This window comes from Arvicola amphibius, chromosome 3, assembly GCF_903992535.2.
Source record: "Arvicola amphibius chromosome 3, mArvAmp1.2, whole genome shotgun sequence".
In the NCBI taxonomy this organism is placed as follows: domain Eukaryota; kingdom Metazoa; phylum Chordata; class Mammalia; order Rodentia; family Cricetidae; genus Arvicola; species Arvicola amphibius.
The window spans coordinates 171,920,001-171,932,393 of NC_052049.1; the positions used below are offsets into that span (position 1 = coordinate 171,920,001).

A 12,393-nucleotide genomic window follows, 5' to 3' on the forward strand; every position below is an offset into this window, starting at 1 on the left:
GAAGTCAGAGCTTCCCGACTATGACAGTCTGTTCAGGGCTATAGAAGAGCTGAAGAATATGGGATTTAAAGTGTTGCACAAGTTAGAGCTGGTGTGGAACTTGGGGGGCAGGGCAGTCTCTATAACAGTAACAGAGTGCTTGAAGAGGGACATGTGAAGAAAAGGAAGTTTGTGCATTGATCTCTTAGAAATCATGAGGATGAAATGGACCTCAGAGTAATAACTTTGTTAATAACTGTGTGAATTAATGTTAGCAATAATGCCTGTGGCTGTTTCAGAAATGATCTTCTATTTCTTTCACTCAGGTCTATTCTTACGTACAGCCGAATTGGAGGGCGAGTCAAGACACTAACATTTTGCCAAGGTTCCCACTACTTGGCCATAGCATCTGATAATGGTGCCATCCAGCTCCTTGGAATTGAGGCTTCTAAGTTACCCAAGTCTCCTAAAATCCACCCTCTCCAAAGCAGGTACCGTCTGCTGTCTCTTTAACCTTGCATGTACGTGTACTGTACTGTGTGGTAGTTTCCACCTCCCACGCTGCAGTTAGTTTGGTGTGGATCAGCTGGCGTCCTCTGTTGTGGAATCCGTGTGAGCCCTGCAGTGCAGGGAGCTGCTCCTGACCCAGAATACCTGGGTGTGCTTGGCTTTAGAGGGCAGAGCCTTGGCATCTTGATTTCCACACTTTGTCAGAAGTGTCCAGACAGGGGCAGCCTGGACTCCACCATTGTAGTCTGGAATCTTCCTAACTGACACAGGGATTAGAAAGATTGTCTAACTCCCAGAGCATAATGAGTATTCATCATTTAAGAAAACTCAGGTTCTGTTGCTTGACACTAAAATACCTGAATTTGATAATATTTTTAGACAAAGATTTGCTTATCACTCTAAAATAAAAAGTTGATTGGTTTTTGTTTACAAATTTCATTTCTTTGTAAATTAATAGTTAAAGATTAAACATAAAAGAAGCGAAAGACAGCCTCCCCCTCCCCCCAATCATTGTTAGGCACTAAAGATTCCGGATATAAATAGATACATTATGTTCTCTCTCTGTTTAAAAAAAAATTATGTGTGTGGGTGCATGGGTCCCACAGGGAATTTGTAGGGGTCAGAGGTCAGCTTTGAGGCATCAGTTCTTTACTATGGGTTCTGGAAATCAGACTCAGATTGTCAGGCTTGGGCGACAAGTGTTTTTACCCCCTGAGCCATCTTGACAGTCCTACATTGTGGTCTCTGAGAATCTATAGTCTACTGGGAGATAAAGACAAATTCACAGACAGTTGGAGCGCACTGTGGTAATGTCCCCCTGGAAGGCACATACCAAGTTGCAGTGGACAAAGACTGAGGAGACGGCTCAGTTGGTGCAGTCCTTGCCTTGCCAGGCACGAGGGGGACCTGAGCTCAAACCTCTAGAACCCAAATAAAAGTGGTACATACCTGTAACCCTAGTACAGCGAGATGGAGGGAGACAGGAGGATCCCTGGAGGCTTGCTGACCATCTAACCTGCCTATGCACTAAAGTTCCAGGCCAGAGAGACCCTGTCTCAAATAAAATGTAGAGGGTGCCTGAGCACTAACACCGAGGTTATTTTCTGACCCGTGAGTACGCACTGTGTTCTCACATGCTCACACACATATGCATGACCAAGTGCATGCGCACGTGCACACAGGCAGTGAAAGGGGCTGCTAGAGGCGAGTGAGTCTGAAAGCAGGGTGGTTGAGAAGAGCATGCTGGGAAGAGGGAGTGCGCCCCACAGAAAAAGCAGAACACGACTTTAATTTAGTAAAATGCTGCTTTGAGGTCCTTGCGTAGCTTCAGGTAGAAAGGAATGTCTGTTGGGGACATCTTTGTTGGTTTGTTTTGCTTTGCTTTTGCATTTATAAAAAAGGGTGTATTTTCAGCACAATTACTAAATATATTTGAGTGGCTTTGGCCTGGACATATTGATGGCTTTAACAGCAAATAGCTGCCGGTTTTCCTTACAATTGTCTCAGCAGAGGACGGCTGTTTATTCTTGCTGTTGATTTAACCACTGGCAGAGTGCACTGTGTGTCCCTGGGGCACACACGGACAAGGAAAGGGGACACCCTGCACGGCTCTCAGCAGACACTCTGCACTGCACACGCTGCTCGCTACACACGAACGTTCACTGCCTCGGTCAGCAGACCTTGCTCGCTGGTTTACACTTTACCGTGACTGACTGTAGTGTGCTCCAAAGTAACCTGACCACCATAAGTTACTCATTTGTTAGCTGTGACCATGGCCTGGAGGGATGGCTTGTCAGTTCAGTACAGAGGATCCAAGTCCAGTTCCCAGCACGCATGACAAGACACTCATAACTGCCTGTACCTCCAGTTTCCGGGGATCTGATGGCCTTATCTGGCGTGCGCACACACACACAGAAAGAATTAAAAAAATATGATGGAACAAACCATTTAACAATTTACTTAATGTTTTGATATTTTAAAAATCAATTTAGTCAGAAATAGAATATCTATAAATGTTTATCTAAGAAAAGGTCAGCAAATTGTAGCCTATTTATGTTCAGAAAGTAAGAATGATTTTTGCCATTTTTAAGAATAAAGAATGCAGCAGAGATACATATAAAACTAAAGATTAAAATAAGTTACCAACTGATTTTTTTTAAAATCATGTCCCTTTTTATCTTCCTCGTATTTCCTCCCTCCTCTTCCTTGTTTGTGATTCTGGGACCAAACACAAGTGCTCAGCTGCTGAGCTGTGCCCTTAACCATGTGACATTCTTTTTAGGTTTAGAAGGACCTCAGCTCGAAACAAGCAAAAAAACAACAACAACAACAACAACAAAAAATCCAAAACCAGTCTGGCATACCCATTAAATAGAATAGAATGCTGCAATATGAAGGAGTGAGTTATTAGGTCAAGGCATCAGCACTGACGAATCTGAAATAACTTTTTCTAATTAATATGTCAGATTCAAAAGACTGTCTCATGTTTCCAATTATATGACATTCTGGGAAGGAACAAAATTGGTCTTTGCCACGAGTTGAGAGGAAGGATGGAGTTAGATTACAGCCAGGCTGCACGGGGTACGTTAGAGGGTGCCAGACGGTTTTGTGTGGTTATATGGGGAGGAAGTATGTATTACAGATCTGTGTATATATTACAGATCTGTGTATGTATTACAGATCTATGTATTACAGATCTATGTATGTATTACAGATCTATGTGTGTAGTACAGATCTATGTGTGTATTACAGATCTATGTGTGTATTACAGATCTGTGTATCTGTCATGGTCTTTATATTTCACACAAGGAGCTAATTTTATTACTGTTAAAACAAGGTTGGTTTCTTAGTTTTTTTTTGTTTTGTTTTGTTTTGTTTGTTTTTGTTTTTTTTTGTTTTTCGAGACAGGGTTTCTCTGTGGCTTTAGAGCCTGTCCTGGAACTAGCTCTTGTAGACCAGGCTGGTTTTGAACTCACAGAGATCTGCCTGCCTCTGCCTCCCGAGTGCTGGGATTAAAGGCGTGCGCCACCATCGCCCGGCGGTTTCTTAGTTTTTTGATAAATATTCTGGTTATATAAGATGGCAATATGAGGAGAAACTGAGGGAAAATGTTCAGAAAATTTTCACACTCTTCTGGGTCTGAAATTTTAAAAAAAATATTCATCTATACTTGTCTCATTGAGGTCACATAGTTTTTATTTTATTTTTATTCTTTTTAGACGGGGTGTCAGCTCTGGCTGTCTGGACCTTGGTTCCATCGGTTAGGTCAACCTCAGACTCATGCTTTCCCTGCCCCTTCTGCCTCTCGAGCCCTGGGATTAAAGGCTGCACCACTCCTACTGCTTAGTTTTTCTTTTTTGCCCATGGATAGGCTGTTGGTTTATCTCAAGTGGAAAGCTGTGCTCCATTTTCAGTGACTGGAAAAGCCTGTGTGTGTATCTCTGTGTTTCTGCAGGGTTCTGGATCAGAAGGAAGATGGATGTGTGGTGGACATGCAGCACTTCAACTCTGGAGCCCAGTCTGTCCTTGCCTACGCCACTGTGAATGGCTCTCTGGTTGGCTGGGACCTTAGGTCTTCAAGCAATGCATGGACTCTGAAGCATGACTTAAAGTCGGGTCTCATCACTTCCTTTGCTGTGGACATCCACCAGTGCTGGCTCTGCATAGGTAAGCCAACAGCTGCGTTGGGACACCACCAACACCAGGCAGCATCCTGTGAAAGTCAGCTTCTCCTGTTTGCTTTACTGGTGATTTTTCCATCTCCGTTGTTTTCATAGCTACTATGTTTTATAATGTGTTACAGTTTATTTTTCCATCAGGAGATTTGTATGAGGCCGGACGTGTAGCTCAGTGAGAGTGCTTGCCTGGTATGCCCAAGGCCCTGGCCATTTTCTCTAACACCACACACAGAGTAGGAGAAAGGGTATGGTTTGCAGGGTATGGTAGCACGGCCTTGCGGTCATGGTGGTTGGGTAGACTATGGACCCTTGGAGTCACGGTGCTTGGCCAGTAAAGGCAAGAGGATCAGGAGTTCAGGTTACCGCAGCTACACAGTGAGTTCAAGGCCAGCTTGGGTTAGGTGAGACTGGAAGAATGAAGTCGGCATCCTAAAGCAGAGCAGCTTCTCGTTCTCAGCCAGCGTTTGTCTTGTGCTCGCAGCAGGTAAGAGCTGCTGGACTTCTCTGGGCTGTTGGAGAAGCTCCAACTTGAGGAGGGCAGCATTTGAGACTGAGCCAACACTTGAAATTCAGGCAAGCTACTTAATTCTGAGTCGTAGCATCTTCATCTTCTAATGGGACTAATTCCTTCAAAGGCTGCTTTGAAGATGCAGTGAGTGGCAGCATCCATCTCAGGGCCCAGGAAAAGCAGAGCAGTGGGTTTCTGTTTGCCATCTTCCACTCCCTTTCCCCCTAGACTGTTGTTCATGCTATCGCTCATCTGTTTGTTTTGTTTTTGAAGTGTTTCTAAGTTCGAAAAATCATACACTCTAGTGTGACCCTTACCACAAACAGAATACACGTGACTTCTGAAAATTGCCTTTAACCAGTTTTTTTCATTTTTTAAATATTTATTTATTTATTATATATACAATATAATGTCTGTGTGTATGTCTGCAGGCCAGAAGAGGGCACCAGACCTCATTACAGATCGTTGTGAGCCACCATGTGGTTGCTGGAAATTGAACTCAGGACCTTTGGAAGAGCAGGCAATGCTCTTACTTTAACCAGTTTTTAAAATTATTTGAAAACTACATTGTTTACTCTTTGATAATTTCATACATGTGTAATTGTATTTTGAACATACTCACTTCTCACCTCTCCCCGTGCTGAGTAAAATTTTATTGAGTATAGGTATCACATTTTCATTATCCATTCAACAGTCCATGGACATCTGAGCTGTTCCATTTCCTAACTATTGGGAATAGATCAGTAATGAACATGGATTAGCAGATGTCTCTGCAGGATGGTATAGAGTCCTTTGGGTGTTTGCCTAAGATCAGTATAACTGAATCACACGGTAGATGTTTCTAGCCTTTTCCGGAAGCTTCTCACTGACTTCCAGAGAGGCTGTGCCCATTTGTACTCCCAGCAGCCCTGGGTAAGGGCTCCCCGCTTCTCCCACGCCCTCACCAGCCCTGAGTAAGGACTTACCACTTCTCCCACCAGCCCTGAGCGAGGCTCCCCTTCTCCCACACCCTCACCAGCCCTGAGCGAGGCTCCCTTCTCCTACACCCTCACCAGCCCTGAGCGAGGCTCCCCCTCACCCACACCCTCACCAGCCCTGAGCGAGGCTCCCCTTCTCCCACACCCTCACCAGCCCTGAGCGAGGCTCCCTTCTCCCACACCCTCACCAGTATCTGTTGTCCTTTTCTTTAACCAATGTAAAACCCCTCTTCCATTTTCTGTCCCCACTGTGTCTTGCCCTTTTCAGAATGTCACAGGAGTGGAATCATGCCATGTGTGTGTTATCTCTTTTCACCAAACATAAAGTGTGTAAGGCTCCTCCATTGTTTTCATGTATGAGGAGTTTTAAGTTATTTTTCATTTTATTTATGAATAGTTGAGTGCTGACCACCTATGCTCCAATTGGATGACTGAATTGTTTCTAGTTTGGGGCTTTTTTTGAGTAAATTTGCAAGTAGGTTTTTGTAAAAAAAAACTTTAATTTTTCTAAGGTATATACCCATGAGTAGGATTGCTGATTTAAAAAAAATTAAATTTCTAGTTTTAATTGCAGTAAAGCTGCTGTGTATCTAGGGGATACAATGTGATATTTCAACACATGTTTATATTGATAAATGATTAAATCAGGTAGTTAGGAAGGAAATCTGTCACCGCACATATTTTGTGATAAATTTATTAAAAACCTTCAGTAATTGGAAAATACTATGCATTGCCATTAATTATAGTGACAGTTCTGTATGTCAGTAATTATAGTGACAGTTCTGTATGCCTCTAAAGCACCTTATATTACTTGGCCTTTCCACTGTTTCTCACCACCTTCTTCCCCCTTTTCCTCTGTTTTCAAAAGTCACATTTCTCCTGTGGTGTGGTGTGGTGTTTCTTTTGTATTTGAGACAGGGTCCTAATGTATCCAGGCTGGTTTATCCCTAAGAATGACCTTGAACTTCTGATCTTCCTGCCCCCATCTCCCAAGTGCTGGGCAACACAACATCTGACTCTTGTGGTGCTGGGCGTGAAGCCAGGACTTCGTATGCGAGGCAAGCACTCTGCCAGTTGACACGAGTTCCCAGGCCTCTCCCTTGCAGGCTGCTTTGAATATGCTCCTTGAAAGTACCGTGTTTTCTTCTGTCTCTCATACCCAGAGAAGTTAAGGTGTTCTGTGCCTGAGTTTAGGTTCTGAATTCCTTAGCTTGCACTCTGTCACCATTAAATAGCTACCCTTTCCTGTATTCATTTTATGTAACTTTGGAAGATGGTACCATTGAGAGCAGGCAGAAGATAAGAGAGTACATAGCTAGCAAGTTCCCGGAGGAAAGTGGTGTCGTATGCGCCTGAGCAGCTCTGAGGAGGCACTGATGCCACCTCTGGCTGTTTCCATCATTGTCATGGAGTGTGGCAAAGAGACATGGCGGGACCCACTGTCCTTCTGTCCATCTCTTGTGGAAGTGGAGACTGCCAGATTCAGCTTCGTCTTTACTGCTTCTGGTTCTGTGTGTGCCTTTGGCAGTTAATAACAGTGACAGTGTTTAATGAATTATTCATTTTGAATTTACGCTCATTAGACTGCGCTGTAATTGCATTATGATAAGCGCTTTATGGCTGTTGTTTGATAACCATGGCTGCTGTTTGAAACTGGAGAAACCGCTTCATGGGGGCAGAGCCTAATTTCTTCCCTTCTTTTCAGTCCTGGGAGTTGATTCCAGGGCCTTATGCACACTAGGCAAGCACTGCCCTGCTGAGCTATAGCCACAATCCTGTTTTCAGGTTTTTTTCTTGAAACATGGTTTCACCAAGTTGCTCAGGCTGGTCTTGAACTTTCTCTGTAGCTCGGGCAGGCCTCAGCCTCCAGAGTAGCTGAGGTTGTAGGCCTGTGATACCAGGCCTGGCAACAAAGCCTTTATCTCACTGACCAGAGCAGTTCTAAAACACCTTATCCAGGCTTGGGTATGGTTGTGCATGCCTTTAATCCTGGTACTAGGGAAGTAGGAGCCGGTTTATCTCTTTGAAGCCAGCCTCAAAATACATAGCAAAATAAAATATATAACAAGTTCCAGGCCAGCCAGCAAGACATAGATCAGAAATCTAAAAATATATTCATCCAGAGGCAACATGTTTGCCATTGTTGTAAATGTGGTGTTGTGTGCTTTGCTTAGATTTTAATGGTTTGTGCCTTTTAAACTTGAGGCACGAGCAGCGGTACCATGGCGTGTTGGGACATGCGGTTCCAGTTGCCGATTTCCAGCCACTGCCATCCCTCCAGAGCTCGCATCCGGCGCCTCTCCATGCACCCCTTGTACCAGTCCTGGGTAATTGCAGGTAAGATGCAGGGCTCACACTCGGACTGGGAAACCACATTGTGTGTTGTTGCTGAGACTCTTGCTCTTAGAGATTTTAGTTCACATATGAACCAAGTGCTTGATTCTTTTCAAATGGAAGCTACCCACCATTGTTTTTAAGTCAGAACTGATGTCTTCAACTCCTACCACTATTCTCCTTTCTTCCACCGTCTCTCATCTTAATTTTTAATTTATTTTACATCCACTCCTCAGAAAAGGTAAGGACTTCCATGGGGAGTCAACAGAGCCTGGCGTATCAAGTTGAGGAAGGACCAAACTCCTGCTTCCTGCATCAAGGCATCCTGCCATAGGGAATGGGTTCCCAAAGGCCCCTGTCTCTGCCTCCCAGGTGCTGGGATTAAAGGCATGTGCCACCTCCTGGCTCTTGAGCTGTCCTTTTAATGTGTATGGGTGTGTTGCCTGCATGCCTGTCTGTGCACCATGTGTGTGCAGTGCCCTTGGAGGCTGGAAAAAGGTGTCATATCACCAGGGACTGGAGGTAGGTTGTAAGTCTAGGAATCAAACCTGGGTCTCTGGAAAAGCAGCCAGTGCTCTTAATTGTAGAGCCATTTCTCCAGCCTCGCTTAGATATATCTTTGAAATTAATTTTCCTTATCTGTAAGGTATGCTTAAACACCCTGTAAGAACTGAGGTGAAGCCAGGAAATGATAGCACATGGCTTTAATCTCAGCACTTGGGAGGCAGAAGCAGGTGGATCTCTGTGAATCTGAGCCAGCCCGGTCTGTTACACAGAGAAACCCTCTCTCAAAAAAAGAATTAAGGTGAAATCAGTCTGGGCAGCACACCTGTGCTTGACAGTAGCTCCTGGTAGTTTTAGGTTTCTCATTTGTTCTTATATATACGGTACACACTCTGGAATAAATGTGGGGAAAGGAGAACGCCAGCTAGCACAGCTGTTCCCTGGCCACTATGACATGAGCTGCTCCATTCTGCCACTGTCCCCCTCCTTGCCATGGTGGGACTATTGGTGAGCCAAAATGAACCCGGAATCATTTTGCTCAGGTCATAGAAACAAATAGACAAATACACCACTAAACAGCCAAACTCTACCATGGTTCAAACGCTTTATATGGGCATTTCCATCTAGTTAGGATCCTAACAAGGCGGGCTTCTTTCCAAAGGCTCCTGTACACAGGTGTGGGTAGAGAAGCCGGAGGTCCTGTGGGGATCTGGTTACTGGAGTTTACAAAGATGTGGACTAGAAAGGCCACCTTAAGAGGAGCAGTGATTTACTTGTGTGTGTGGGGGGGGGTGGGGGAGTAGAGGGGAGCATGAGCAGCTCCCGAGCACGTGTGGAGGTCAGGGAAAAATTTCCAGTCCCTTCTCTCCTGCTTGTTTTCGAGGCAGGCCCCCTCTGTTTCTGTTGCTGAGTAACATTCTCTAGGCTAGCCCATCTGGCCTCCAGAATGCTGGGATTACAGATGTGTACCACTGCTTCTGGCGCTTTACTTGGGCCATGAAGCTGTGTAGCAAGCACTTTGACCCTCCGAGCCATCTGCCCATCAGGCTGACCCACCTTTGTCGTCTCCTGTTAGTGCTCCTCATACGTGCTGAAATTAACAATGGATTGAAGTTAGAAGTCTGAGCTGTGAGCGTTCTGTGGGCGGAGTCAGTGTACTGTCAGGCCACATTGGAGATTCCACCGCTTGCTCTTCCTGTGTGGTTTGGCTAATGTCCCCTCTTCAGAGGGGAAACAAAGCACTAATAGACTAATTAGTGTTGATCATGAGTCTGCCTCCCTCTTACAGACATGCTTACAAGTGTATTTAGGGCCCACTGAATAATCCTGAGTAATTCACCCCTTTCAAGCCTTAGTTACATCTTTGAAATCACTGTCATTTAAGGCAACATTTACAGGTTCTCTGGAGTAGGACCTGAAGCTATTTGGTAGCCTTTTTCTCTTCAGGTTGCTACAGGTCAAGCCCATCTAGAAGCCAGATGGAACAGGAGCCTAGTGTGTGATTCATACAGGCCAGACCTCAGAGAGAGAGTGCAGTGCACACTCACCCTGTGCTCGCTCCCGTCATCCCCTTCGTTTGTTCTAGCCTAACTGATTCCCTCCTCCATCCCTCCTGCTTCATTAGTATTCCCACAAGAGAGGAAGCTCCCTGCAATAGCAGATTCCCTGCTCTGTTGGCCATCTTCCCCTCAGTGACAGGACAGGATGCATCCTGGTATATTGTCACTCCCTCCAGCACAGTACCTAAGGGACAGATTCTCCGTCTGGCCATGGTTTCTACTTTTCTAGCCGCATCTATCCCTGTCACACATGCCCTTCAGTTAGATCAAAACTCCGTGAACTTTTGCCTGCTCGGTTCATTCTGCCTGAGATGGGCCACCTGCTGTTCCATCTGTCCAGCTTTTTTGGGTCTGGGTAGGATGTTTTACCTCAGCCCATGTGTCTTTTCTTTTCCTTTCTCCGTTTATACTGTAGATTCTTGAGGGAAACCTATGTTTCCACTTTTTCTTTTTTGCCTTTCCACTCTGTAGTCTCTTCACGACTTGGCTGGAATACAGTCTGTATTTACTCGTAGCTTCAAGAACAGTTTTCTCACTCATCCAGTCTGAGAAGTTGTGCTGTTATTTTAAGAATTTTAGGATTTTGCAGGATGAAAGCAAGTGGTAATAGGTGCAGCCTGCGTTGCATTTGGTGCCCGGATGTGATAACAGTTCTTCTTGTCTTTGTCTCTCAGCTGTTCAGGGCAACAATGAAGTCTCCATGTGGGACATGGAGACCGGTGACAGGAGACTGACGCTCTGGGCCAGCAGCGCGCCGCCACTGTCTGAATTACAGGTTTGTCACCAGGGTTTACTGCACCTCCATCCTAAGCATCTTTAGGCGTTTTAGCCAGCACGCTTTCATGAATTTTATAGTTATATCTAATTTGTGTTTTTAATAACACGAACTACCATGTGCCCGTTGTGCCTGTTTTCTAATTCTTTTAGCTTGGGTCTGCTCCATTGGAGCTCCTGTAGATACAGATCAAGCAAAGCCTATTTACTGGAGAATGCAGAGGCTCCCCTGGCTTAGGGTTTCTCTCTACGTGGTGGTGTAAAAGAGCTATGCATTCACTAGTATAAGCTTTGAATTTTGATCTTCTCCCAGGCTAGTGGCCTGTGCTCTGGTCCTCTTGTGATTCTGAGTGTGGCAGTGATCTGTAGCTCCTGGTCAGGCCATAAAGGTGAACAGCCAGTTTTCTATATTAGAAATAGCCTTGGGCTAGATCCCCAACACAGACTGAGCATCTGTACCTTGTAGGAGTGGTTCTTGGGATAGATTTGGCTCTTGGTCTTATTGCCAGGAGTGTCTTGACAGGTTAGCTAAATGTAGGAAGGTTTGATCCCCGCTTACTTAGGCCTTTTGGAAAGTGTTCTGAAGTTACCATCTGACAGGGTCTGAGTGTGTAGCCCAGGCTGGCCTTGAGCTGGTGATTCTCTGGCCTCTTCCTCCCAGAGCACTGGAACTACTGGTGCACACCTCTGTGCTCAGCCTGGGGTTCTTTTGGAGTGGACAGTGGAGATTGGACACAGGGCCTTGCACTGCTATGTGAATCTCTACCCTGAGCTACACCTGCAGCCCTTCAAAGCAGTTAGGGCCAGAAGTTCCCCCAGGAGAAAAGGATGAGAGACCATTTATTTACACAGGTCACATGTCTTGAGGTTTGAGCTGCCTGTACAGCTATTGACAGTTAATTCACTTCTACTAAAGATGACTTTGTCATTTATGGAATATGCTGATGTTTTATTTGACCTCGTGTTTCTTCCTTTCAAGCCTTCCCCTCATAGCGTCCATGGAATCTACTGCAGTCCTGCAGATGGAAATCCTATCCTGTTGACAGCTGGCTCAGACATGAAAATAAGGTGCCGTGTCTCAAAGACTGCTTCAGGTTTAAACATGAAAGGATGCTTGGTTCATAAAAGAGGTCCTGGTGTTGGCAGTGCCATGTTAAACTCGTCAGGACCTCGCCAGGCAGCTGTTAAAGCCATGCTACTGAGTCTAGCCAAATCTTTTCCTGATACATTGTTTTTGTGTAAGCCAGTAATATTAAGTGCAGCTCTTAGCACCGTTTATTTCTTCTCCCCTAGGTTCTGGGACTTGGTTTCCCCAGAGAGGTCCTATGTTGTAGCGGGAAGCGCGAGTCCTCCGTCTGTGTCCTACTACAAGAAGATAATAGAAGGCACAGAAGTCGTCCAGGTGGGACTTAGTTTCTTCTAACTCTGTGGGCCCAAAGATGGCTTTGGCCAGGATTGATAGTTGAATGTCTTTTTCTTTCTGTGGTGGGAAGAATGGGCCAGGAGCCAGGGTCTGGCCCCGCAGCTGATCACTGTTCTTGCTTCTCCGTCCTGAGTGATGGGGTTGTTGT

General features: G+C 45.2%; 1 protein-coding gene across 3 annotated transcripts in view; it reads left to right on the plus strand.

Annotated features, from left to right (window-relative positions):
- The window catches only part of Pik3r4 (phosphoinositide-3-kinase regulatory subunit 4), a 54,419-nt gene that overhangs the window by 40,987 nt on the left and 1,039 nt on the right, over positions 1 to 12,393 (plus strand). For all 3 annotated transcript variants that reach the window (XM_038321286.2, XM_038321285.2, XM_038321287.2), the window contains 6 exons: positions 306 to 470; positions 3,944 to 4,155; positions 7,857 to 7,988; positions 10,723 to 10,823; positions 11,802 to 11,890; positions 12,116 to 12,224. In XM_038321286.2, the coding sequence (XP_038177214.1) occupies positions 306 to 470; positions 3,944 to 4,155; positions 7,857 to 7,988; positions 10,723 to 10,823; positions 11,802 to 11,890; positions 12,116 to 12,224 (808 nt within the window). The remainder of the gene's footprint in view (positions 1 to 305; positions 471 to 3,943; positions 4,156 to 7,856; positions 7,989 to 10,722; positions 10,824 to 11,801; positions 11,891 to 12,115; positions 12,225 to 12,393) is intronic.